Consider the following 27,300-nt stretch of genomic DNA (forward strand, 5'->3'; position numbering starts at 1 on the left):
AACTTGACAGGGGGGCGACCGGTTGAAACCAGCAAGGTGGGGGGCACGGGGCGCCAGGCCAGGCTCTGGTCCCCCTCCAACGGACTGGGTTTACTGACTACGACTTGATGTCAGGGTCGCGGGGAAGAAATTCCTGAAAGAAAGCCCAGCGCGACCCATCCCCAGAACCTCCGCCAGGGGACGTCCGGAGCCCTTCTTCGACTCCATCCTGCCCTAAATGAGCCACAACCCTGGCCAGTCTTGGGCAGCACCATCTTGGGGTGGGATGAAACCCCCCATGCGGCCAAGCACCCTGCCTGACACCCTACCCTGCATCACGGATGCAGCGCCGGACACTGACAGTGTTTAGCGACATACTAGCAGCATGCCCATTCCAAAGGCCCTCTGGGTGCCCAGAGGCGTTGGCCGCGGGTTTGAATACTGTGGCCTCGCGATTCTACCACCTTGGTTCCAGGCCAAGGGAAGGGCCGAGGCGCGGATTTAGGACGCTTCCCAGCCCTTCAGGAGCTTGAGGTTTATAGGTTTTTTTTCTGAGTGATTTTGCAGTAATCACATATGACCCTTGGGCGGGAAGGAGCTCTAATTTCTTTACCCTCCCCTATCACTGTCCCGTGTGCCAGTGGGGGGCCCTGTAGCACCAGGATTGTAGGGAAGATGAAATCACCCCAAGTAAAAGTGAGTCACTTTAAAGAAACAGATTGCTCACACTCCAGGTAGTAAAGATAGCTGATGCCTTGTTTCTCCTCTCCTGGCCCTCTAGGAGTCTCTGTGGAGCCTTCCTGGAGAGGCCGAGAGGTCTCCCTGGACCCGAACCTGGAGGGAGGGGTTGAGTCAGCCTAATCGCCCTCTTCTCCCTGTTGGCCTCCTTCCCTTCTTACACCCTGGCTGGGTGCCCACAGCCTCACCTTGCAGCCTCTCAGGACCCTGCCTGATAGGATGGGAGCCGCTGCTTGGGTTTTGGCTCTGCGGGGTTGCCCATGATGGAGCAGATTGCCTTCATGAAGTGGTGAGGCACCTGGTCACGAGTGGAGGATCCCTTCCAGCATATGGACATCACCCTCTCCTTTGATTTTCACCTCCTCTCTCTCAGGTCTCAGAAACCTGGCCTCTAGGGCCCTTGTGGAGTGTGTTAGTCTCTTGAGCCACAAGTGTCTCCACTCAGAGACTGGCTCCCTGCCTGCCTCAGTCTACCGATAGCATCCTCCTTCCTGACCCCTCCACTTGCCTGCTGGTATGGGAAAGCCTGATCTTGGGCCCTCAGTTTTCCCATTTATAAATTGTCTACATGTTCTAAGCTGGGGACTGGCTAGCCACCTCCTTATGCCTCAATTTCCCCTGAGACACATCCCTTGTTTCACAGGGGCTGCTATGCCATCTTCCAGACCTATCAGCTAAGGCTCTAAGGAGAACTTTCCCTGGGAACAACCACCTGTCATAGGCTAGCAGTAGGTCAGAGGTTAGGCCACGAGGGAGATCAGCTAGGAAAGCCCCTTCCAAAGGTGGGGTAGGGACCAGGAGGAGTCAAATTCGGCTCCTGTCAGACTCCCCACAGCACAGCAGGGAAAGTGAGGCCTGGAGTAGCACCAGCTGGCCTGGGCGCCCAACACCAGGCCTCTTAGACCTCAGGCTCTCCCGATCCTAGGAAGGACTGGGTCTCCGAGCCTCCAGCCCTAGCGGGACCAGCCCTTCCCCTCCACCTCCCCCACCTTGGCCGCGGCCTCCGCGGGGAGAGTTTAGAACAAAAGGCGTGTGGGGCGGGGCCGGGGCGGGGCGAAGGCTATAAGGGGCGGTGGCCCGGCGCGGCCCAGCAGGCTCAGCAGCCCCGGGGCGGATGGCTTGGGCCGCCCGGCTCCGCGGCGCGGCCCCGCGCGCTCTCCTGCTCCCGCTGCTGCTGTTGTTGCTCCCGCCGCCGCAGCTGCTGGCCCGGGCCCCGCGGCCCCTGGTGAGTGCCTGGAGCTGGTCGGCCGCTCCTCGCCGAGGGGGTGCCGGGCACGCGGGCTGGGCCCAGTGACCGAGCTGGACCCGGACCCACGGGGGCGCCCGGGTGGCCTGGAGCGGCACGTTACCCGAAACGCTTTCTGGGTCCCTATGGACGTGAAAGATAGTGAACTTCCCGTCCCTGGAGGTGTGCAAGTGGAGCCTGCGCCGGGATTGCTCAGGCTGGTGAGGCGGGACTCTGCGCTAGACGCACGCCCCCTCCCAGCGTGGGGACCTGCTCCTCGGCTCCCCAGCTGCAGAAGCTGGGTTGTTTCCTGGACCAGGTAGCAGAGGGAGTGGTTACAGGGCCTCCTATTCTTCGCGCGGACAAAGCCTCAGGCTGGTGTCAGCCTCCTGGTGTGTGGCCTCGGTGAGCACACCTCCAGGGGTGCAGTGAGCTGGAGGATTAAAGAAGAGCTAGGAGGACAGCACTGCCCTGGGGCAAATGGGGTCTGAGCCCAGAAGAGGTGGCTCCAACTGGGCACCTACAAGTGGCAAGTTTGGTAGGTGTGAAGCCAGGACAGCACGAGTGTGAGAGCTGTGGTGTGTGTGTGTGTGTGTGTGCGCGCGCACACGCGTGTGTTTATGACAGAGAAAGAAAGAACCGAAAGTGGGCGGCTGAGACCCTCAGAAAGGAAGGGGCTGGGAAGAGAAAGGGAAGAGAGAAGACGGTCCATGTGAGAAGGCAGCAGAGTGAGTAGAGGAAGGACAATCGTGGGGTGTTGTGTGACAGCCTGTGTGTGCCCAGTACCCTCCCCTCCAGCTGGGGCCTTGAGGGACCAATCACAAGGGTGGCTAGGCAGAACCTGGGCAGCTGCAAGCCCACAAGCCCCCTGGATCTCAGCTGAAGCATACAGACCGCCCAGGTAGGGATGGGAGCATTAGGAGGTGTGCCAGGCAGGAGTCGTGAGACCATCTGGACGAGGGAGATCTGACCAGCCTGGGCCCCTCTCTCCAGTCACACCAGCTCTACCCTGGCCAGCTTGCCCCATCCTGGCTATGGGAGCAAAAGAGGACAGGATGGGTAGGTTAGGGAAAGGAGGTACCTCAGTCCCAAGGCTCTGCCTCTTCCCCAACTCTTCTTACTCCCTTTGAACTTGGGAGAGTCAGAAATCACCCTGGGTAGCCAGTTGACCTCACTGGTTCAGGAATTAGAGAGATCTGGGCTTAAACCTGGTGCCCTAGGTGAGCCCTCTTGTGTCTTAGGATCCCACGCCTCAGTCTTGGCGGGTGGGTGGGGGATAACAGGGCACTGAGGATTAAATGAGGTAATGGGAGGAGAGGGCACAACCAGTCACTCTGGAGACACAATGTCACCTCTGACTGCCACTTTGACGCTTGTGCAGCGTCAGTTGGGGCTGGGTTTGAGCTGGGATGTTGTCTGTCACTCTGCAGATATGCAGGGAGCATTTGGGGTCGCCTTCAACGTGTTTATTCCCAGGCTGCCATCACAGGGGCCAGGAAAGCTCTGTAAATATTTATCCATCCCAGTTCACAGCTTTCAGGGTTGATGAAAGCCCTGCAGTCCTGTAGGACAGAGGCTGCATTTGTTCCTGGAGCCAGCAGGGACCGGGGTGGGGAGAAGATTAGGTTCAATGTGGGGCAGTTGGTGGACCTGCCTATTGCCTGGCTGCACAACTTGGGCAGGTTGCTTGACTTCTCTGAGCCTCAGAGGGGCATGGTGCTGCATAGAATGGTGTAGTGATGCTCCCCATTCTTTCTCACAGCCTAACAAAGTGCCCTCCCATCAGGGTCACCTCCTACCAACAGAGGAAGGCAGAGCCGTCTTTATTAATTATCCCCGTTGGACCAATAGCAAACTGAGGCTCAGAGAGGGGCAAAACTAACCTGGCCTTACCCAGCAGTTTCCTGGCTTGGGGTCCTTTATCTCCCCTCTACGGGGTGCCTCCCGTTTTCTGGATTGGAAGTTGACCCAGGCACTGACCCCAAGCCTCTAGCTCAGCCAGGAGACTGAGTCAGCTGAGAAGTTCCTTGTACGTTTGAGGCTGTGATTTGGTGCCCCGCAAGAGGAAGGCAGGGTGAGTGAGCTCAGTGCCCACCACAGGGCAGGCCAAGGAAGGCTCCTGGCCTAGGAGGAGGAGGAGGAGGGAAGGCATTGAAAAAAGAAACACTTCTCAGGAACGTGGGTTTTGGAGACAGGCCAAGAGCTGAGGAGGTAGGGGGAGGGGGGCCTTGTGGGTGGAAGAAGCATGGGCCCCAGGTCTAGGTCCAGCTCTCTTCTGACTTACTGTGTGACCCTGGGCAAAGTCCTTGACCTCTCTGGGCTCTCTTTCTTCCTCTGAGAAATGTGGTGGTGTCTGCTACCCACCCCTCCCATAGATGAGACCAGGCATGGTCTGTGCCCACCACCCCACCTCACAGAATCCCAGCAACCTTGGGAGAACCAAGCACACCAGTCTTAGGGATCTGAAAGGGGCTCTGGGCCAGGACTTTCAGTTAGGGTGTCTGACCCCAGGCCAGAAAAGACTCATAAAGATGAAGTGTAGGATGTCAGCAGGGCAGGGAGCATGTGTCCCACCCCAGTAATGGGGAAACTGAGGCCAAGAGCCGTTAAATGATGGCTCCAGAAAACAAATACTGGAAAGTACCACTGGCTGGAGACCTTGATTCTAGGGCCTCCTGCTCACTCACTCTCCAAGACCAGTGAATGTGACATGGACAGTGAGCATGAGCCTCTGGCTTTCTGAGAGACCCTGCACAAGTCAGTCTTCTCTGGGCCTGCAAGCTACCTTTGCTAGCTGCAATTCCTGTTTATGATGTAGTCTGGGAACTTTGGGGGAGCAGGACACCAGGTGGGTGGTGGGAGTTGTAGCATGTGTGGTGAGAGCAGATTTCCAGGTGTGGGAGGGGAGGGCCCACAGGGGCAAGGGGGTGGGCCAGGCAAGGGGCTCTTCTCTGTGCCAGATGCTGCAGTGGGCACCAGAGAGGGAGGTTATTCAGCCCTCTGCTGTAGTACCTTCCCCCTTTGACAGAGAAGTCAAAGCTAAAAGAGGGCAGGGACTTGGCCAGGGTCACTCTATCCAGGGTGAGCATGGCCTAGAACTGGCCTTTCTGAATCTCAGACTGTGACTCTTGCTGTTGGACTGAGAGTGCCATGATCCAGCAGTCTGGGCAAGGACCTGTCATGCCTCATGGGGGCAGGAGAGGAAGGTATGGTGTGTGTGTCCATTACCTACCCTCCCTCCATGGCTGGCTGGTCCAGGCCTCACTGCAGGGCAGAGGAGATAAGGGATTTCTGCTTACAGGCGTAAATAGAGCTGGTCAGCTGGGCTCTGGGCTACTTGGGGCTCCCAGGTGACAATCCAGTCTTACCCTTTCCAGGATTGGGGGAAGGAATCTGTTTATCTAGGAAGTCAAGGGGGCAGTGTGGGGAGGAGAAAGGGCAGGCTCTCATGGCTAGGCACACAGACCTGGGGTCCATAACCTCAATGGGAGACCTCACATATATATCATCCCCACCTTATTGGGGGTGTGGGGGTGGAGGTTCAAAGAGCTGACAGAGTGCCCAGGAAAGTAGCAGGTGCTTAATAATTTCCAATTCCTTCTCTTCTGTCATCAAAGTGAGGGCAGCCTGGATCCCTCCTCCAGGGGAAGGGTGGCTCCAGCCTGAAGAGCACAGCAGAGGTAGCAGGTAGGGAGTGGGTTGTGAGCACAGACAGCCTACCACCAGCCAGCTGTTACCTGGGCTAGTTGCTTAACTTCTCTGGGTTCTGTTTTCTCATCTGATAAATGGGGGATAATGACAGTAGAGTTAGTAAGAGGTCCCATCAGGGGCTAAGAGCATGTCTGTGGAACTGTTGGTAGGGTCCTGGATACAGGTGAACTGCAAGAGTGAAAAGTACTTAACTAGCAGTAAGTCCAATATCAACAGGAACCCACAACCCAGTGAGGCTGGGCTCTGCCAGGTAACTAACCATTCAATAAGCAAGTTCTGAAATCAGAAAGCTGGTCCAGGGTTTTTTCTCATATCTCAGGTAGCTGTGCCCCTGGGTGTTCAGAAGACCCCTTTCTAGTGGGGTGTTTTTAGGGTTGAGTCTGGGTGACTCTGAGAGGTTGAGTTATTAGTGGCCCTGGAATTGAGAGACTAGGGGCACTGGGACAAGGATCAGAGCCCTGGGACGCCTACCGCCTGGGAGAGCTGCCAGAGGCTAAGGGCGAGGGTGGGGCCTGGGTGACCTGGCTCCCACCCCAAATATGGCTGTGGGGGAGGCCCCAACCGCCCAGACCAGTCAGCCCCAGACCAGGCAGGCACTTAGTCTCTAGCCAATGGTACAGCTCCATGCCTCTCCAGCTTTGCAAAGTATCCCGAAACTACCTTCTGATTCCTGCCTGGACACCAGATTCCTCAGCTGGCTCTGCCATGCCTTTGCTGCGTGATCTTGAAGGGTCTCCCTACCTCTCTGAGCTTGTGCTTTTTTCAAGTGTGAAAACTGTGACCTCTGCCCTGGATGTTGCAGGGGGTGGGAGCTCTGTGTTAGAATCCCCATCTGCGGTGCTGGGGCTCCAGTCTGGCAGGGCTGGGTGGGGCTGGGCATCTGGGAATTGTCTGTCTCTCCCTGCCCAAGCATGGCCCAACACTGGGGAGGTATCATCCCCATTTGTCAGGTGAGCAAACCAAGGCTGTGCCACAGGGCTGCAGACCCACGCTGGGGTGTGGCAGTGTTGGGGGCCCTGGGCAGGAGCCTGCTTAGGTAATTGGGAGAGGGTAGAGTTGGGGGGCGGGGTGGAGGAAGGAAGAAAAGGAGGCAAAAAAGCTTTGCTGGGGTGGGAGGGGTGGGGACCAGTAGGGGGAGCAGGAGGAGCTTGCTTGGCCTTTCCTTGAAAGCTTTGTGGGATCCATTCCTGGGTGTGTGTGGAGTCAGGGGCTGCATCCCCACCCAGACCTTACTGGCCCAAGTGGCTGGACAGACAGCCCAGGCCCTCCAGGAAGACACAGGAAATCTGAGCCAGTCCATGACAAAGGGCCCTGTTGTGTGATGGCTGGCACACCCCTTCTCTTGCCCTCAGTTTGCCCATCTGCAAGGTGGGTCAGGTTGAGCATGAGTATGCTGATGGGCCATGAGGTCCCAAGGCCTGATCAGGCCTTCACATCCTCTCTCCTGCCCAGGATGCACCCCGCCGCCATGTGAGGAGGGGGCCACAGTCCTGGCATGAAGCTGCTCCCAGCAGCCTGGCACCTGCCTCTACCGCCGAGGAGACTCTCCAGCCAGCAAGCAGCCCCAGACCTCCCCGCTGCGGTGTGCCTGACCCACCCGATGGGTTGAGTGCCCGCAATCGACAAAAGCGGTTTGTGCTGTCAGGCGGGCGCTGGGAGAAAACAGACCTCACATACAGGTAGGGGCCAGTGGCTGTGGGAGCAGGCTCTAGACATACCTGTGTGTCTGTGTGTGAACTGCCACCCTCACACTTGCTTCTTGAGACACGTGCTAGAGCCAGATCTCTGTGGTTAATAGACCTGTGTGTCCACCGACCCCTGAGCCATCCATGGACCAACTCACTAAACCCCAACTTAGATGCACACACAGACAACACCCCACCATAGCCATGCCTTCCCACATCAGAGGGGCAGTAGCTCTGTCAACACACAAAAAGTCTCAGCACACACCTGGTGGCTCCATTGACATGTGGGGCAGGGGGCCTTCAGTCACCCAGGCAGCCCCTACTGGGGACATAGTAAGCACCAGGCCTGCCCTGGGACTCTGTGGTAAACGAGGGAAACATGGCCGGTCCTCTCGGCATTAACCACATCATTGTTCAGACCTACCATCATAGCTTGGGGTCCATGCCGATGGGAATAGTGGTGAGTGAGCAAGTAATACTGGGAGTGATGTGGAAGGTCAGACTTGTCCTGCAGGTGGAGAGCTGGCCTGGGACGGATGGCATGTGACAGATGGTATGGTGTCACACAGATTGGAGCTCAGAAATATCCTGGGTGGGGAACTGAAAACCAAGACTGGGGTGAAAGGGCAAGGTCTCCCCACAGTGAGTGGCACCATCAGGTCTAGAAGGCGGGTCTTGGGGCTCCTGGTCCTGCATTCTTTCCACCAAATGCAGACACCTGTGTGCACCAAAGGCCATACAAACCCACACAGAGATGTTCCCATGTGGACGAGGGACCACAGCTGAAGCCCAGAGCACACTTGGCACGTGTCCCATATGCATGCATCCCCACTGAGCATCCAGGGGCAACTCCGGGTCCAACAGCCATCAGGGGGCTGTCCCAAGTGAGGCTCAGACCCCTCTTCCTCCCCCCAGGATCCTCCGGTTCCCCTGGCAGCTGGTACGGGAGCAGGTGCGGCAGACGGTGGCAGAGGCCCTACAAGTGTGGAGTGAGGTGACGCCACTTACCTTCACCGAGGTCCATGAGGGCCATGCTGACATCATGATTGATTTTACCAGGTGAACCAGTTACCTAAGACCCCTCCGGGAACTAGCCCCACCTGTCAGTAGCCACTGACTCTGCCCACCCACCCATAGGTACTGGCATGGAGACAACCTGCCATTTGATGGACCTGGGGGCATCCTGGCTCATGCCTTTTTCCCCAAGACTCACCGAGAAGGAGATGTCCACTTTGACTATGACGAGACCTGGACTATCGGGAACAACCAGGGTATGGGCTGGGGACCCATTTTCCAGATGGGGCAACTACGATTGTAGAGAATGGGGATAAGTCCTTGACCTGGGCTCTGGAGTTTGAGTGTTTTCTGGTGGGAGGTTTGGGGATTGCTGGGCTATCTCCCTTTTTCAGGCACAGACCTTCTGCAGGTGGCAGCCCATGAATTTGGCCATGTGCTGGGGCTGCAGCACACGACAGCTGCTAAGGCACTTATGTCCCCTTTCTACACATTCCGCTACCCATTGAGTCTTAGCCCGGATGACCGCAGGGGCATCCAGCACCTCTACGGCCAACCCCGGCCAGCCCCCACCTCTAGGCCCCCGGCTGTGGGCCCTCAGGCTGGGGTGGACGACAACGAGATTGCCCCGCTGGAGGTGAGGCCCTGCTCCCAGCTCCCTTCACTCTTTGGCCTCTGTGGCTCCAATGTGGGCTCTTGCTCAGCCTTTCTCTCCCACACCAGCCGGAAGTGCCACCAGATGCCTGCGAGATCACCTTTGATGCAGTCTCCACCATCCGTGGCGAGCTCTTCTTCTTCAAAGTGGGCTTTGTGTGGCGGCTGCGTGGGGGCCGGCTGCAGCCTGGCTACCCTGCACTGGCTTCTCGTCACTGGCAGGGACTGCCCAGTCCTGTGGATGCAGCCTTTGAAGATGCCCAGGGCCACATCTGGTTCTTCCAAGGTGAGGAGGACTGGGTTCATGCTCAGGAGACTTCAGGAGCCAGGAATATCATGGCCCAGGGTAGGGACAGCCAGGCAGACATGATGGGCAGTGCCAAGGGAGAGTATGACTCACTTCTCTGGGCACAGCTGGGAGGCTCCCAGAGGAGGTGGCTCTCAAGATGGGAGCAGGATAGAAGGCATTGCACAGTGGACTGTGCATCCATGCATTCAACCCTCAAAGCCATCCTAGGAGGTATGTGTGATCAGTACGCCTGTTCTAGAGATGAGATCTCTGGGAAGTACAGGTGGTACAGTGACTCATTAACGGCACAGTTTGGAAAAGGTAGAGCAGGGATATGATCTCATTCTGGCAACCCCAGAGCCCGTGCTGTTAACTTTCAACTGGGAGAGACAAGAGCCTGAAGCATTCTAGGTGGCAGGGACTTCATCAACAGAGGCCCAAGCCTGCTATGGCAAGGATGGGGCCCAGGGAATGGTCTGAAGCACTTGTCACAAGGAACCAAATGCCAGGGGAAGAATCGAGAGCTCAGGGGTTTCCTTCCTGTTTAGAATAACCTTCCACATGCAGTAGCTCCCAGAGCATGTATCACCCAAACTTGTCCTCACTGGCGCTAACTTCCCTCTGGGGATAAGGGTGCTGAGTGGGATTTCTGGCCTGAGTGTTTTATGGACAAGGAAACTGACACCGGGAAAGTCTGGCGGTGGTGTTGGCCAGGTAGGTCCATGGTGGCCGGGTACAGTGGTTGGGCAGCTCCATCGCAGCCTTCCCTCTCTGGCAGGCACTCAGTACTGGGTATACAATGGTGAGAAGCCAGTCCTGGGCCCTTCACCCCTCTCTGAGCTGGGGCTGCTGGGGCCCCCCATCCAGGCTGCCTTGGCCTGGGGCCCTGAGAAGAACAAGATCTACTTCTTCCGAGATGGAGACTACTGGCGCTTCCACCTTAGCACCCGCCGTGTGGACAACCCCGTGCCCCGCCGGGTGACTGACTGGCGAGGAGTGCCCTCTGAGATTGATGCCGCCTTCCAGGATGCTGATGGTGCGTTGAGTGGGGGGGAGAGGAGTGGCTGGTACAAGTGGTGTAAGAGCCACATCTCCTACCTGGTGGTTGCTGGGCATTAGCTCCTCATCACGGGTCCTTTGTCCACCCTCCTCCTTGTGCCAGGGCAATGCCATGCCCCCATACTGCAGATGGGAAGACTGAGGGGTAGAGAGGTGCCAGGACTTGCCCAGGTCTCTCAGTATAGCTGGTAAAATAATAGCTGCTGCACACTGAGGACCGATGATGTTCTAGGCACAGTGCTAAGCTCCTTATGTCTCATGCAGTTCTCAGAACAGCCCTCTGACATAACATTTGTTGTGAACCCAGTTTCCAGAGGGGCAAACAGAAGTTCACGTAATGAGGTCCCTAACTGGGCCACTTAGATGGACAGTGGGGAGCCAGACCTCCCACCCAGGCAGTCCCTGCTCCTAACCACTGAACTGGCCTACTATCTTGAAGGACTAGAGTGGGACTTGCAGTCCAGTACTTTTTCCCCCATACCCTGAAGCTTGCTTCTGTGTTCTCCCCCACCAGGACCCGCTGGGAGAGCAGTCCTGTGGTAGCTCTGGGGCTCTGGGTCACCTGCATGGCCCACCTTGCCTCAGGATGCCAGTCTATAGTCTGGCTGGCAGGTACAGGAATAGAACTGACATGGGGGTAGGGTGGGGTGGGGTGAGGGGAGGGAGACTTGCTTTCCTGAGAGGTAGGAGTTGAGTTTCTGAGGCTCCAGGCATCTGTCAAGCTGGAATGATAGCCCAGATCAGATCTTGGGACTGGTAGTACTCCAAGGGATTGAAGGTTCCAGAAAGGCCACCCTGGGGCCTGCAGGTTTCAAGAAACACAACAGTGGTCAAGCCCTGAGAATCTGACTTCCTCCTGTGCCTGTCCCTGGGCACATCCTGACTGGCAGGTGCAGGGCCCAGTGTCCACTCACCCAGGTCTGACCCTCATCTCTCCTCAGGCTATGCCTACTTTCTGCGAGGTCGCCTCTATTGGAAGTTCGACCCTGTGAAGGTGAAGGCCCTGGAGGGCTTTCCCCGCCTCGTGGGCCCTGACTTCTTCGGCTGTACCGAGCCTGCCAACACTTTCCGCTAACTGACTTGGATGCCCTCAGCGCTCCTGACTCCTGCCAGGCCACTGATATTGGATAGAGACCAGTGGCCATCCTTGTGGCTGTGGGTACCAGGCACAGGATGGAGCCTGTGTTTCCTCAGGAGGGTGGGGAGGGGCTGCTGTCACCTTGACAACTGCAGGGAGGGCCACGCAGGTCGTGGTCACCTGCCAGCGACTGCTTTGGACTAGGCGAGGAGACTCTGGCATTACTTGAGGGTGAGGGTGGTCTCAGGCCAGCCCTACCCAACCTGTGCAGGTCACAGTCAAAGCCTCCTGCCCTCAGTTTCTATACTTATCCCTCAGGGTAACACCTCAGCAGGGCTGGGGGAGCTGAAGCCCTCATTCCCTCCCTGCTGTGAGGTTCCTGCAGGGTGCTGGCATAGGGGGGCCAGGGGCACCACTGCCTTCTACCTTTTCTTGAGAGGTCAGCTCTGGGCAGGTGCTTGGATCTGGCTGCTTTCTAGTTGGTGATCCTAGGGATATGTTCCCCAGGATCCAGGCCAAAAGGTCCAGAGTCAGCTGGGGATGGGAGTGCTTCCTGCTGGAGACCCGGGCCCTTGAAGCCTCAACATACCTCAATCCTGTCTTGGGCTAGATCCTTCCCAGCCCTCATCCCAGCACTGGGATCCTCCAAAATCATGTAAATGTGTGTACAGTGTGTACAAAGCCTTTTTTTTTTTTTTTTTTTTCTACTGAGTACTGTCATTAAATATGGTTATTTTCTACTTGCCTGCCTGGGTTCTTTCTGTAACTATGAGGCCTGAAGGGGGGAAGAGCTGGGGACCTGGGAGCCAACTCAGCACCTGCTGTGTCCTGGTCACAGCCTACTCCCACCCACCCAAGCTTCTGGTCCTTGGGGCTGGATGCAGTGCCATGGCTCCTCTTGCTCCATTCCTCCATCTAGCCTGGTGGGACTGGAGTGGCTTTGTAATTGATTCCCTGCTTCCCCGCTGGCCCCTCAACATCCTCCACCAAGTGGTGGCCACTTTATCTGGTCATGCCACACCGCAGTTTTGATCCTAAAATACTTTGTTTCTCACTGCTGTCAGGACAGGAACAAAACTCATGGTCACCACAGTTGACCCCACCTAACCCTCAAGGGTCTCCCTGCCCTGCCACCCAGCCCCATGTGTATCTTCTTGATAGTAGCACCTATCACAGCTGCAATTTTATTAGACTGAACCATATGAAACTGTCAGCAGCGGGCCGTTTTTGATCTGCTGCATTGTGCAACCAAACACGGATGCTTTGATGCTTTCATTATTGTTAGCCCCAGTCCTGGCTGTAAGCTCTGCAGGGCAGGCCTATCTAGTTTCACTCAGCACCCCACGGCTGCACTTGCTGTAGACACAGACTGCAGAATTAAGGAAGAGTGCAGAGAAATGGAGAAGTTTCCCTCCCATCTAGCTCACCGATGCCCCAGCCCAACCAAATACCACCTGGGCCTTGGAATCCTGCCAAGCCTGGGGAGCCTTTGCCCATGCCAACCCCTCACCCAGTGTTGCCATTCTGCCCATCTCCACAGCCGCAGGAACACCTGTGGGCCTGGAACTGGGGTATCTGTTCCTAGGATCCCTCTTATCTACTCAACTACACTGCGTGTTTCAGGTGGTGAAACTGAGGCACAGGTAGCTCTGGCCTCCTCTTGGCCTCAGGCCTCATTTTGCTCCTCCTCCACTGGGCTGAGTTCTAGTCCCAGCTGTGAGGCTGGAAAAATCACCGCTTGAGTCAGGGCCTCTGTTGCTATTTCTGTCCGTGAGAAATTCTTCGGAGTACCTCCACTTGGGAAGCAGTCTGGAAGAAACGGGTCGCGGTTCCTTTAAGCGGCCCGAAGGGGCGCTCTCCAGCCTTTTGTTAGGGAGGCGGTGGCGCGCGCGTCAGCGTCAACGCCCGCGCTTGCGCACTGAGGGCGGCCTGGTCCTTTGCGGCGGCGGCTGAAGAGCCCGGAGACGGCTCTAGCACCTGATCTGTCCGCCCTTCGCCGCCCGGTCTCGGCTGTTCTCGGCTCGGCAAGGCTCGGCTCCTCCTCAGTCCTCCCGATCCCTTGCAGCTCGGCCTCGGCCGCCCGCCTCCGCCGCCGAAATGATGATGATGGCGCTGAGCAAGACCTTCGGGCAGAAGCCCGTCAAGTTCCAGCTAGAAGACGACGGAGAATTCTACATGATCGGCTCTGAGGTAGCCCGCCGCGCGTCCTCACCCTCCCCAGCCTCGGCCCCGCGGGAGCCTCGGGGCGGGTCTGCTTGCCGGGAGCGCGCGTCTCCATTCATCGCGGCGGGCGGGCGCGTGCGCGCGTTGCGTCAGGGCGGGGTGGGGCCTGTCTGGCTCCGCCCCGCGCAGTCGGCTGTCTGGGATTACTTACTTATTTCGTCTTGGTGGGGGTCGCCCACTGCTGCTAGGGCTTAGGGCACTCCGAGGAGCCACTGGTTCCATTCTGAGTTGGTACAGCTCCAGCCAGCCGCAAAGAAACGGGATGTTTCGGTTAGCCCCTGGGGCGCCTGGAGGAGAGATTTTGGAAGTTTCGCTTGTATCCCTCCTCCATTGCTGCGTTTGGGATCGTGAAATCTCAGACTGAAAACATGGGGTTTATTGATGTCTCATCTCGCAAAGTGTTGGTTGCTGTTACTTACCAATGAGGAAATAGGGAGGAGGATGGATATCCTGTGTTGGGTGGATAAGGCCCCAGTCCCTGAGGTGGATCAGTTCAGAGCCAGTTGACGCTTTGGCTATCTTGAATTTAACTCAGAATTATGAGGAAAGGATTCTAAATATCTTTGATTCTTGACCAGAAGTGACAGCATTTTTATGAGTCAGCTGAACAGCTGATTTTAGGAAAACCCTACACCTCGTCCTTCAATGGGAAATTTGTACTAAGTCTACTGTTTTTCCAGGTTGCTTCAAACTACCCCTTTTTGATCCAAAAGCAATCCCCAGCTAGTGTATATTCCTTTTTTTTTTTTTTAATTGTGGTATATGCAGTTCAGATGTGCAAATACCAAGCTGTAGAGTCTTTCCTGTATAATGAGGTAAGTGCCAATCCTGGAGAGCTAAAGCAGTTTCAGAATGCCCAGGGTTGTCTTTCCTTGTAGTGGTGTTCAGTATCCTATGCCAACGTTTCATTCTTTTTTTTTTTTAATAGTTTTTTTTCTCCCCTTCACAACTGAACATAGCACGAATGAATGACCCCCTGTGGTTCCTGACTTGTTTTAGTTGGATCAGGTTAGGATACCACTGTTGTCAGTAGTATCAGGACTTTAGTGTTTCCATTTTTCACCAAGTTTTATAAAACAAAAAGGGCAGGATGCAATACGTTTTTCATGTTATGACATAAATGCTGCTCTTCAGATATTACAGGGGAAGTGGAGTCAGTGCCTATCCATGTGCCACAGCTCGGAATCGTCCTCATTGACCAGTAGGAAGCTGCCTAAATGTAGGATAGAAGGCACTTGAGGAGTTCCCAAATGATACTGGGCAGATTGTTTAAAGAAGCCTTTAACCGATGTAATGGACAGGAAAAGCAGTCAGTTTGGCTTTGACTTTCAGTGGGTGCTACTTTTGAGAAGGAAGCTTTCATTTATTAGGTGGAGTATATTGAGAGGGAGCATGTAGCCAGATGGGAAGAAGGGCTGTCTGTTTCCTGGTAACTTTTTTCATGTGTGGGAGATGCTTAGACTTGATGGCCTCAAGATCTTCCCCGTAACATGCCTTCGTTTCTAGAAGGCTAACTGCAGTCTTCTCTTTCAGCCCTGTTGAGTAAGAACAATTGTCCTGAGGCCCAGTCTATAGAGTCCCACATGGGAGAGGGGAGAGACATCTACTCTCTTGGGCCAGGCTGAACATCTGGAGGTCTGAGAAGGGTTCAAGATCAGGAGGCTGACTCTTGATAACCAGAAGCTCCTGTGACAGCGTTGGGTGGTGGATGGCCTGCAGGTCCCTTCCCCTTGGAAAACAGGCACCATACTCAGAGAGGTGGGTCGGCCATAGCAACACATCCAGTGCCCCCATGCCACATCTGTGGAGCAGCTTTGGGAAGGCATGTGTGATTGCAGCAAGTGCGTGTGTCACTCTTCTCCCCCCATCTGCAGGCAGCTGTGTTCACTAAGCCAGAGTCACAGAGCTGAGAGGACCCTAAGAAATCCCCAGGTTCACACCTTCATTTTACATCTGGGAAACAGGTCCAGAGAGGGCACAGGCTGGTTTGGGGGAAACCCAGGAAGGCAAGCTCCAGTCTCCAAAGTTCAGGGGTCTTGGGAAGGATCTAGGCATCCTGGAGCACTATAGGACCTGCGATAAGTTTATTTATTTGAGAGACAGAGTGTGTGTGAGCAGGGGAGGGGCAGAGAGAGAGAGAAGGAGAGAGAGAATCCCAAGCCTGATGTGGGCTCGAACTCAGCAAAGCCTGAGATCGTGACCTGAGCCAAAATCAATAGTTGGACAGTTAACCCACTGAGCCACCCAGGCACCCCTGTGGCCATTCTTCTGTTAGGCTGTTCAGCAGCTCTGGTTGTCGATCATAAAAATCTTTGATTCATGAAAAATGGAGAAACACATTTAATAAACATACTGTGCTGGGTAGGTAAATGGGAAAAATAATAGAAATGGTGCTTCGTGGGGCAAAGTTCAGAATTGCTCAGCATTTGACAGGTGAGTAAGGAGACCCAGAAAAGGGAGGTGATTCCCAGTCACAGGTGGAACCAGCACGTGGCACCCAGTCCACTGGCTGTCCTTTGCCGTGTGGTTATTTTGACTCGAGTGGTCATTTCTGCAATGTCAGTGAAATAATTGAGTTTCTTTATAAAAACTTTGAGACTAGGTTTCTTTTCATTAAAGAAGTTATACTTTGAGTATCTGTTATAGATAAACTGAAGCTATTGTTTGAGGCAACAGTGATTTATATAGCAATCTGGTGATTGCCAGTAAGTGTTTTTTAAACTCTCGGAAAATTCTTTTGGTGTTCCTGGTTTGAGTTTGTTACTAAACAAAGCAACAGGGGCCATGGGGGAAATTATCCTACATCTGTCCAAAATTAAAAGACCTTTTTGGTGTTTATGGCATCATAAAAATATCAAAGTCTTGTTCTTAAGATAAAAGAAAGTCAAAGGGGCCTTACATTTCTGGAAAGTGTTCGGGATCCTTAGTTTAAAGTCAGAATCACTTCGAGCGTCTCAGTGAGCTCTGGGGGTCTGCCCGAGAAGCGCCTGGTCAGGCCTTTTGGAACTTAGCCCTGTCGTTAGGATGCAGATGGTACTGCCCCCGCCTAGAGAGGCAGATGTGGGCCAGATGTGCACTGCTATTGAACCCTTGATGTCAGCAGAATGTGTTTTTATGGCTGCAGAAAGCCCGGTGCCTGGAGGCCAGCTTGTGCTCTGTTACTCGGTCGGCAGAGCCTCTGCACCAGGACCCTCCCTTTCTGCATCAAGATGTGACCCTCATAATGAGCCTTCTTGCTTTACCCATAGGTGGGAAACTACCTCCGTATGTTCCGAGGTTCTCTGTACAAGAGATACCCCTCACTCTGGAGGCGACTAGCCACTGTGGAAGAGAGGAAGAAAATAGTTGCATCGTCACATGGTAAAAAAACAAAACCTAACACTAAGGGTGCGTCTTCACGAGGGTTTGTAAACCTGTTTCAAAACCACTCGCTTATGTCATGAAGTTAAAACGTTTTCACTCCAGAGTGTCTTCACTGCAGCCCTGACCTTAGCGTGGCAGGAGCACGTGAGGGGCAGAGTCGCTGCAGAGCACGCTATGCAACTCAGGCGACAAAGCAGCTTCAGGTAGCCAGGGGTCCTTTGTCAGGTATTTTCAGCAGGGCCAGTGGGGGTGGGGGGGTGGGGGGAGCGTGAGGGGGGCAAGTCTGGGACAGTAATGGGTGCTGTGAAGACATGTTGGTTTCAAAACGTTTTAGGAATGCTGTGATGCTCTGCCATCTGCCGTGGGCGTGTCGCCATAGTCACCCTCCATGCAGCCCGAGTGGCGGGTGGTGGCCCCAGCTCCCACTCCCCTCTGGGGCTTTCACCGCTTTGCTTCCCAGAGCACCTCCATCCCGTAGCACTTCGTTCTGGCAGCCAGTGTGCTAGAGCTCATGTGCATGTCCCTGCGTGGTATGCCTGAGGTGTGTGCCTGGGGCTTGGCGGGTGAGCTAACTGATGCTAGAGAGCCAAGTGTGCTTTGGCTCTTCAGAAGATGCTCTTCAGATGCTCTGAGGGCTCCATCAGGGGAGTCTCACTGTACGTTTTGGTTCGGATGCTATGCGATGTTTGGCAGGTGGCGAAACTGCTTCGACTCGGCTGTGGCCCCTTACAGAGAGCTGCCCTGGGCCTGGGTGAAGACTCTGCCTGAAGCCGTGTGTGTGTGTGTGTGTGTGTGTGTGTGTATGTGTGTACACTTCACAGTCTGTCCTGTTTGGTTGTGTCTGTAGGTATTGCTGTGGTCTTGTCCACTGTGGGCAAAGTAGTGGTTCTTTTAATGCAGGAGCCGGGGCTGCTTTTTTTATCTGCTGCTATGACTGCCACTCACTCACTTTAAAAAGTCTCCTTTTTATCCTCCCTCTACCCCCCAGTGGAGCACCAGTCACTAACGCAGTGAGTTCCTAGCTTTGCTTTCCCCTCCGCAAGCCTCAGGTGAAGTCTCAGTGACTCTTCTGCCTTGTGCTTTGGAGATACCTTCCCCATAACCGGTTTGTTTCTCCAGGAGAAGCCAGTCTGGACCTGCAGACAGGTAGCAGCTCTTGACCGAGGTTCCCTAGAAGAGCTGTGGGTCGAGTTGCCTAGAATCTGTCCTGCTTCCCAGATAGCACGTGTTGACTGCACGGTGCCGGGAATTCATGTTGGGTGTGAGGCAGCTCTTTGTAACTCTCTGGGCTCTTGTTTTAAAAGAAAAGTATTTTTCATCTTTCATTCCATCTCTCCACTTTGCTTCGTGTCATGGATTGCAGTTGGTGTCAGACCTCTTCCCACTGGTGGTATCACTCTGGAGCCCCCCCCCCCCCCTCCGCCTTTTCCCCGTTGGCCATGCTGCACTGTAGCTGCTGCTGCCCTGTGCCCAGAGCCAGTGCTTCTGGGACAAATTAGTGCAAGTAAATCCCATGGGAGCGTTTTCTCAGTAGGACCTCTAAAGCACTCGGTCCAGATTGCCCTTTTGGAAGAGGCCAGCATTCAGCAGTAGTAAGGTTGACACTCGCTTTTCCCTCCTGCATGTGAGGACCTCGATGTGCTGCATCTGCTGGCTGCTGCTTCTTGCTGCCCCACCAGCAGGGTGACCGCAGTGGTGTCTCTGGTTACAGATCATGGATACACAACCCTGGCCACCAGCGTGACGCTGTTAAAAGCTTCAGAGGTGGAAGAGATTCTGGACGGCAATGATGAGAAGTACAAGGCCGTCTCCATCAGCACGGAACCCCCCACCTACCTCAGGTAATGTACTCCCAGCCAGGGCGTGCTCTCAGGATAATACCCACAGATATTTTTCTTATACCCTAGAACTGGTTGGGGTTAAATTGAACCAAAATACCTTTAAACACTTCACCTGCTGTGCTTACAAATTGTCTTAGCCAGATTGCCAAGTTTCTTGTGTGTCTGTGGAATTTCTAAGACATGAAAGCCAAGTCTTGGGTTCTGGAAAGTCATTAGAAGTGGTTTGAAAGTGGGACTAATCTATCAGAAAAATGAGTGGCCCAGATAAACTCCCAAAAGAAACGAGCAATAGATCTTAGTGTGTGAGCTTAGAACCTTTAAAAAAGAGTATTTACAGTAATAATTAGACAAGTAATTGAGAGGTGATTATATTGTAGAGTCTGTTCATTCATATTTATTTTTTAAATTTTTTTCATTTTTTTAAAGTTTATTTATTCTGAGAGAGAGCAAGGGCACACGTTTGAGCAGGGGAGGGGCAGAAAGAGGAAGAGAGAAAGAATCTCAAGCAGGCGCTGCACTGTCAGCACGGAGCCTGATGTGGGACTCGAACCTATGAACTGTGAGATCATGACCTGAGCTGAAACCCAAGAGTCAGACGCTCAACTGACTGAGTCACCCATGTGCCCCTTTTCTTCATTTTCATAGGTATTTTTCTTTGGTTTTGATTCATTCAGATTTATAAGAAAAACCTGGATACCCCAATAGCTAAATAGGTAAAGGGTGGGCCATCCTGGAAGCATAAGGAGTAAACAAATAAGGAGATGATGTTTGTCCTCGTGTAACATTAAGAATTCAAAGTAAAACAGATAAGCAACTATTGACATAAAGAGTTGGGGAAGATACAATAGAGCTGGCACACGCAAGCACCCTGCACAGGCTTTGGTACACGGGCATGGTCATGACATCAAACCTGTTTTCATTGTCTGACCCATTAATTTCACCCCTAAGAATCTGTCCCAGACAAATAACTTCAAAGAACACCGCCACCAACGGAAACTATTATATGGAAGGAGGTAGCATTGTGAGTAATAATGGACAGTATGGAGCCACTTGAGTGTTCAGCCTTAGGGAGAGGCTGACTGAGTGAAGATACAGCCAGCTGAATAGACTAAGGTATTACAGACTAGGATATAGACCAGGATAGACTAGATCTTGGAAGCAGGTAGACTGGATAGATAGGTAACTGTTTATGTCATAACTAAGTAGACCCTGCGGCAGCCAGAAATGTGGTTTGCCTGAGTGATGTGCAGAATATCTAGAATGAGTGCATTTACGTGCACAAAACCCCGGGGGCACTGAGGAGGAGGGAGAGGAGGGTTATTGTTTCGAGTGATGTGGTTATGGAAAAATCATTTCTTTCCAGATTTTCTTTCAACTTTACTATTGAATTGTTTTCATAATCCTCCCCACAACCCCCATGTAAAGGTGGCCCATATCCAACTTGGCCAGTGTTATAGATGTGTGCTCTGCAGATTCCTCTTTCCCCAAGGGATGCGGTAAGAACATAAGGATGGCTAGACTTTCCTAGGGAAGTGGCAGAAGGAAGTGATGTACATATGGCTGGGGCTTTCAAGTCTGCACATGTCAGCCAGGAACCTTTTATGGGGCAATAAATACTTCTTGATGATCGTGTCATATGAGGAACAGCTGACGGAGGAGAGTACTGTTACCCCAGAGGTCAAAACTACAGAGACGGTTGGGCATTGAGGTTCGCAAGAAGCTGCTTTCATGGGCTCTGTGCTCAGGAAGCGCCTTCCCACTGCCCCGTCAACCCCACAGGAGGACCAGCACCTCCCCTCCTCATCACTGGACAGGCTAGGCAGAGGCTGGATGTCCCCCTCCCTTGGGAAGACCTACTTGTAGCAGAAGAAAGGTTGAATTATATGACCCAGATTCTCGGATTTGGTGTATGACGTACTCACTGTGTCTGACAGAACTTGCACTCTACTTTAGATAGTTACCTGACAGAGGTTTGGCAGAATAGCCCAGGCCTGGTTATGAACTAGATCACTACAGAGATAGGGCAGGAGTTTTTAGGGTGGAGGGGGAGCCTCAGTGCCAGCTTTAGGAGGCTCAGAAAAGAGGCAGCAGTCTAGACCTTAGGTTCTCAGATACGGGCCCAGCTACATTGGCATCGCACATGGAAGTTGTAAAGAACCCATATTCCTGGGCTCAGAAAAGAGGTGGTGGTCTAGACCTGAGGTTCCCAAATACGGGCCCAGCTACATTGGTATCACACATGGAAGTTATGAAGAACCCATATTCCTGGGTCCTCTCCAGAGACAGGAGTCCCTTGGTCTAGGTGGAGCTCAGAGCTTTCCTACTTGAAATTTCGCACTCTGAGGGAGTCTGCAGCCAGGATTCAAAACCACTGGCCCAGTAGCTCTAAGCCCTGCCCAGATTAGTTCCACGTTCCTCCTTTTTCCAGGCCTCTGGTATTGGTAAGGCTGGTCATAAGATCTGAGCAAGACTTGGGTACAGGAGACTTGATTGAGTCCCAGCAGAGTTTGGTACTGTAAATCTCTCCCTGCCCCCACCCTCAGTCAAGGGGTGCTCTGGGACCACAGCATCTGAGGTGCAAGTGGTCACAGCTTTAATTTTTCTTTTAATGTTTATTTATCTTAGAGAGCAAGTGAGTGGGGGAGGGCAAAGAGAGAAGGAGACACAGAATCTGAAGCAGGCTCCAGGCTCTGAGCTGTCAGTACAGACACAGGGCTTGAACTCATGGACTGTGAGATCATGACCTGAGCTGAAGTTGGACACTCAACTGACAGCCACCCAGGCACCCCAGTGGTTCCAGCTTTAGAAAAGAGTCAAAGAGCCTGGGGCCTGGGCAGGTCATGGCCACTGCTTCTGGTCCTCACCACCACATGGAGAGAATGACTGCAAGCCACATCTCCTCATCCCTCCTGTGAGGACAGTGAGGGAAGGGAAATTGAGTGGTTGCCGTCACATCCTTTAAACTGTAGCAAACAGTTATGGAAGGAGATGTGGTACAGGTGTTGGGGATGTAAAAGCGAATGACACACAGCTGCTGTCCTTACAATGCTCAGACTTGTTAGGGAAGGCAGTGTCCGAGGATGATAAAATGATGTGCAGAGCATAGTGGGAACCTGAGCGCTTGCCTTTCAAAGCCAGCACTGGAGCTTCAGATTAAAAAAGCCTTTTGGGGGGTGCCTGGGTGGCTTGGTCAGGAGAGCATGTGACTCTTGATCTCAGGCTTGTAAGTTCGAGCCCCATGTTGGGTGCAGAGATTACTCAAAAATAGAAATCTTTAAAATAAAAAAGCCTTTTGGTATTTTCCTAGTAGTAAAAGCAACCTGTAATTTGGACAGAAGAGTGAACCCTTGATGGTACGTGGGTTACTTAAACTACTTTGAGCCTCACTTTCTAGAAGGTTTTTACTAACCCAGCTTCTCATACCCTACTGGTCTGGACCCTTGCAAGGCAGAAGCATTATTGAAGTGTTATACTCTGGCTGGCCCATATATCTAAAAGAACGGTCTGATCTTGTCTCTCCCTTCTTCAAAGTCCTCGGGGACTCCCAGCTGCCTGCTGAGTACAGTCATTTCTCATGGAGCACACCTGCCCCTAATCCGGACCCTCTCCATATCCGCCTCTCCAGCCCTAGTTGAGGCAACAATCTGTCCGTGCTTCCTCTCTTCTGCCGGCCATGCACTTCCTGAAACGCCCTCCCCATTCCGGTTGTTCCCCTACCCCCATCCCTAGTGAGCCCCAACTCCATGCTTAAGGCTCTACTCCAGGGTCTGCTCCTCTGGGAAGCTGCTTCCTTGTGCACATTCTCCGCAAGAAGGGAGAGTGCTTTCATGGAGTCATGCCTGGCACATAGCATGTTACACTGTGACTTGTGCACTGGGCTGGGGCTGCTCTGCTGTGTTGGGGTCCCCTCTGTACCCTTCCCCTAGCCTGGGTGCCTGTGAATGGGTGCCAGTGGGCGCCTGAGGAGTAGACACGTACAGAGTCTAGGGTGCGTAGTGCTCACCACCGGCGGGGGTGCAGTGGGCATCCATTGACCATGACTTAGAGCCTGATGGCCAGTATCGGGCTCCTAGACTGAGCAGGGGCATTTCTCACGTCTCTCCAGGGAACAGAAAGCCAAGAGGAACAGCCAATGGGTGCCCACCCTGCCCAATAGCTCCCACCATCTGGATGCTGTGCCCTGCTCCACGACCATCAACAGGAACCGCATGGGCCGGGACAAGAAGAGAACCTTCCCTCTGTGGTGAGCACGCCTCACCCTCCACTGATTCTGCCTCAGTCCTCAAACATGTTTTAGCCTCTTCCTCTCCTCTGCCTTGACCTTGTGTTTCCTAAAACACGCTGCCTTCTTGAAACTGTTCCCCCTTGGCTTCTAGGACAGCTGGTTTCTGGCTTGCTTCAGTTCCGAGCTCTGCCTGCTTTAGTGTCCCTGCTGTCTCCTGTTTCCCAGTGTCTCCAGTGCTCCTGGAAGCACAGCCCTTGGATCTTATCTTGTGGTTTCAAACGCCATCCCACTGAGACCCCACCGTTAGTTCCCTGTGGCTGCTGGAGCAGATCACCACAAATGGGGGGCTTAAAACAACACAAATCTATTTCTCACCGTTCTGGGACCAGGAGTTTCCGTGCAGCAAAATCAAGGTGTTGGCCAGACCCCACTCCCTCTGGAGGCTCTCGTGGTGGGGCGGCGGGACAAGCTATTCCCACCTCTTCTGGCATTCCGTGGCTTGTGGCTGCATTACCAGCATGTGCCTCAGTGGCCACACGGGCTCCTCCTGTGTGTGTGAAACTGCCCTTCTCTTAAAGGACGCTTGTGTTGTGGTTTAGGGCTACTTGCATAATCTCCTCCTAAGATCCCTAATTATATCTGCAAAGTTCCCTCCCTCCCTTTTGCCATATAATGGTCACAGGCTCCAGGGATTAGGACTAGATATCTTTTGGGGGGCATTTTTCAAGTTCCCACCCCACTATCATCTCTGCAGCCTAGCCTCACCCCTACACGCTGTCCTCAGGTATCTCACACACTGCTTTACAGATTCCTCCATCCTGGGACATAGTAATCCCACCCTTCCTGCACTCAGGCCAAAACCCCACGACTCTTCCTCCTTCTCCAACCGCAGAACTAGTCTCAGCAAATTCCTGCCTTCTCAGCCTTCCACGTGTCCAGAGTTGGACCACCCTTGGCCAGCTCCTCCTAAGATGTGGGCCCCCTCACCCAGGGCAGATGACTCCTCTCCTGGACGCAGGTCTTCCAGATACCCCGTCACATGCCCACCAGGGCTGGAGTCCGTGTAGTGGCCCCTCCTCTCTGGCCTCATCCCCTGCCACTGTCACTCTGCATCAGTCATGTGAACCTCTTCACTGCTTTCAGAGCCACCCAGAACACCCAGAAGCTTCTGCCTTTATAGTTCCCTCTGCCGAGAGCTCACTTCTTACCAACATCTGCATGACTGACCCCTTTTCGCTCTTCCCTCCCTTTCTTCCCTTCCTTCCCTTCCTTCCCATCACTGGCTGACTGTCACTTCTCAGAGCTGCCTCCCCTTTGGTAGAATGGCTGCTCCTGTCTCTGGCACTCCTGTCCCTTTCCCTGTCCATGTTTCCTAGAGCATTGGTGTCTGGCATGCAGTGTGCTTTCCTTGTTTGTCATCTGTGTCCCTCCCAAGAGTAATTCTCAGCCTGCTTTATTCCACTGACACCTTTAGGGTCCCCTTGCTCTCCAGCGTTCCCTCCATCTCTTCCCCGGCGTCTTCCCTCTTTGTCTTCCTAAAATACAGATATGACCACGGGACTGCCTTGCCCTGGGTTCTCCTGGGGCTCCCTCATGGGAGAGGCTGGATCCTGTAGCCCAAGATGGAGAAGCGTGGGCACTGGGACACCCATGCTACTCCCCGCCCCCGCAGTCTGCACCCCATCTTCTGTGCTCTTGCTGTGCTTCCTCAATAGTTCCTCACCTCTCCTGCACCCCTTGGCTTTTGCTCAAGTATTTCCTCTTCTGGAGATACCTTTTCTTTCCTAGTTACCAGTGAAAGTTCTGCCTGCTTTGGGGCTTAAATCTCCCTCTTAGGGTATGTCTAGGTCATATCCCACTGCCTAAGGCTGCAACTCCCTCTCCCTTCCCTGTGTGTCCTTGAAGTATGGAGCACTGCCTCTGTGACCCCAGGACCCCTGCTTGCCTCATCTCTGCTGGTTCAGCCCTTAGCTGACAAGTCCCCATAAGAAGTGGGCTTTTCCCCTCCGGCCAGGTTTGCAGTGACAGGCGGTGCAGGGAGGGAAGCCCTGAGCATGGAGACCCATGGCACTCCTGGCTGACTGTGCTTCCTCTTCACTTCCAGCTTTGATGACCACGACCCAGCTGTGATCCATGAGAATGCCTCCCAGCCTGAAGTGCTGGTCCCTATCCGGCTGGACATGGAGATCGACGGGCAGAAGCTGCGAGATGCCTTTACTTGGAACATGAATGGTACGTGGGAAGCTGGGCTCTGCATGGCCCAGGCCCGGCTGCTGTGTGAACAGACCTTTTTCTTGCCTGTTGCCTGCTGTGCTGGATCCTGGACTCTGGGTTCAAATCCTGCTTCTGCCACCGTTTCCTATGGGCTGAGCCCGTGAACCTTAGGTTCCTCCCTCCCCCAGTGAGATTGGGGTGTCAGGGGTCAGCCACGATGCAGGCTGTCGGTCCACAGAGCTCTATAATGACCTCGATGCTGCTCAGACCGGTTCTGCTGCCTGACCGCCTGCACACCACCCTTCAGCCCTGCCCACCCCTCTGGCCTCTCACAGTACCGTGTGTGCAGGCTTGTCCCTCTGTCATCCCCATGAGGTCTGCCCTCCCTCTCTGTTCTTCCTCTTTTTGTCCTCGCTCTGTAAGTCCCAGGTCAGATGGTTGCTCTTTCCTGGTTCCCAGAGTCCGAGCATGACTCTGCAAATGAACCAGAGAAAGCACAGGAGACGTTCACCATAACACTTAGTCCTTATCCCATCTAGGAAAGAGGACTGTATGAGTGTTTATTGTTTCTTTATTGTTTTCTTGAATCTTTCAGGCTTTTTACAACACATTACTTATATTAAGACCGAAACCAAATAACAACACCCCAAAGAGTATCATTTTTTTTTTTTTTAATTTTTTTTTTTTTTTTTCAACGTTTATTTATTTTTGGGACAGAGAGAGACAGAGCATGAACGGGGGAGGGGCAGAGAGAGAGGGACACACAGAATCGGAAACAGGCTCCAGGCTCTGAGCCATCAGCCCAGAGCCCGACGCGGGGCTCGAACTCACGGACCGCGAGATCGTGACCTGGCTGAAGTCGGACGCTTAACCGACTGCGCCACCCAGGCGCCCCAAGAGTATCATTTTTAAGTGAAGAAAAGTTTAGAATTCCCAGAACCTCACTGCTCCTAATAGTTTTTTTGCCAGTCACTTCCACATGCAGATGTATTTAACAGAGTTGTAATTGTAGTGCAAATACAATTTTTCTTCACTTGTAAGTGTCTTCCTGTTTTCCTTGGCCTTCATAATTGGTGCACAATTTTCTGTTGAGTTGTGGTGCCTTAGTTTACTAGAACTCCTTCCGCTATTAGATGTTTCCATGGCAGAAAACATAACGACTTACAGCTTGTTTCTCCCACAGGGGATTTCCTCAGGGAGGAACGTGTGTGGTTGTTGATACGTGGTTGCCTTAAGCTTTCTGGAAGGATTAGGCTACTTCCTTTGGTCATCTCCTGGCACTTGGTGTGCCAGGCCTGAGTCCAAGGGCCTCTGCCGAGCCCTGGGAACAAGGCCTGAGAGCCGAGTGTCTGTCCTCCAGGGTTGACAGGTTAGCTGGCGAGAGAGGATGTGGCCAAAGGGAGATGTGGTGAGGGGTTTCCAGGAGGTTGTATTGAGTGTAGATAGGGCAGGTGTGGTGGTGATACTCCCAACTCGGGCACAGGACAGCTCATGAGTGCCAGGCCATGGCCAGTGCTGTACATCCCCTATTATACCACTCCGTGCTTAATCTCAGCAGGCCTGTGTTATAGTTAATTCATCTCTCTCTCTCTCTCTCTCTCTCTGTCTCTCTGTCTCTCTGTCTCTCTCCATTTCAACCCCTTAGGTCAGGGATCTTGTTTTTTATTGCTGCTTTTCTTACAGCATTTGGCACAGAACCTGGCCATAGATCATAACATAGGAATTTAGTTGTTCAGATTGACTCAGTATGTGTATTACCTTGTTACTTTCCTTTCAATAACACATAAAAAGCCCCAACTATTTATTTAAACTTCCACCCTATTCCAGAAGGAGTAAGGCATCTTACATGAGAACTCTTAGTACAAAAGAATAAAGCAAATGCAAAAGGTGTGGTTAGGAAGAATTGGGTGAAGGGGAAAATGGAATAAGAAGATACAAAATGAAGTGAGTGCTCTGGTTCATACTCACAGTTCAGTGGGCATACGTTGCTAGGGGAGGGCAT

General features: G+C 53.4%; 2 protein-coding genes across 3 annotated transcripts in view; both read left to right on the top strand.

Annotated features, from left to right (window-relative positions):
- The first annotated feature begins 1,768 nt into the window (after window positions 1-1,768).
- Window positions 1,769-12,172, top strand: MMP11 (matrix metallopeptidase 11). Its single transcript, XM_045457584.1, has 8 exons — window positions 1,769-1,942; window positions 7,106-7,332; window positions 8,254-8,397; window positions 8,476-8,609; window positions 8,748-8,989; window positions 9,076-9,292; window positions 10,074-10,331; window positions 11,296-12,172. The coding sequence occupies exons 1-8, from the start codon at window positions 1,832-1,834 to the stop codon at window positions 11,427-11,429; spliced, it is 1,467 nt and encodes a 488-aa protein (XP_045313540.1). The 5' UTR covers window positions 1,769-1,831; the 3' UTR covers window positions 11,430-12,172.
- A 1,128-nt stretch (window positions 12,173-13,300) lies between these two features.
- SMARCB1 (SWI/SNF related, matrix associated, actin dependent regulator of chromatin, subfamily b, member 1) overlaps window positions 13,301-27,300 on the top strand; it is a 34,419-nt gene continuing 20,419 nt past the window's right edge. Inside the window, exons 1-5 of one of the 2 annotated variants that reach the window (XM_045459766.1) lie at window positions 13,301-13,622; window positions 16,904-17,015; window positions 18,730-18,859; window positions 22,965-23,102; window positions 25,189-25,316. In XM_045459766.1, the coding sequence (XP_045315722.1) occupies window positions 13,530-13,622; window positions 16,904-17,015; window positions 18,730-18,859; window positions 22,965-23,102; window positions 25,189-25,316 (601 nt within the window). In that variant the 5' untranslated portion in view covers window positions 13,301-13,529. Of the gene's footprint in view, window positions 13,623-16,903; window positions 17,043-18,729; window positions 18,860-22,964; window positions 23,103-25,188; window positions 25,317-27,300 lie in introns of both variants that reach the window. The other variant, XM_045459765.1, reaches the window with a different exon arrangement.

Source organism: Leopardus geoffroyi, chromosome D3, assembly GCF_018350155.1.
Source record: "Leopardus geoffroyi isolate Oge1 chromosome D3, O.geoffroyi_Oge1_pat1.0, whole genome shotgun sequence".
Lineage (NCBI taxonomy): Eukaryota > Metazoa > Chordata > Mammalia > Carnivora > Felidae > Leopardus > Leopardus geoffroyi.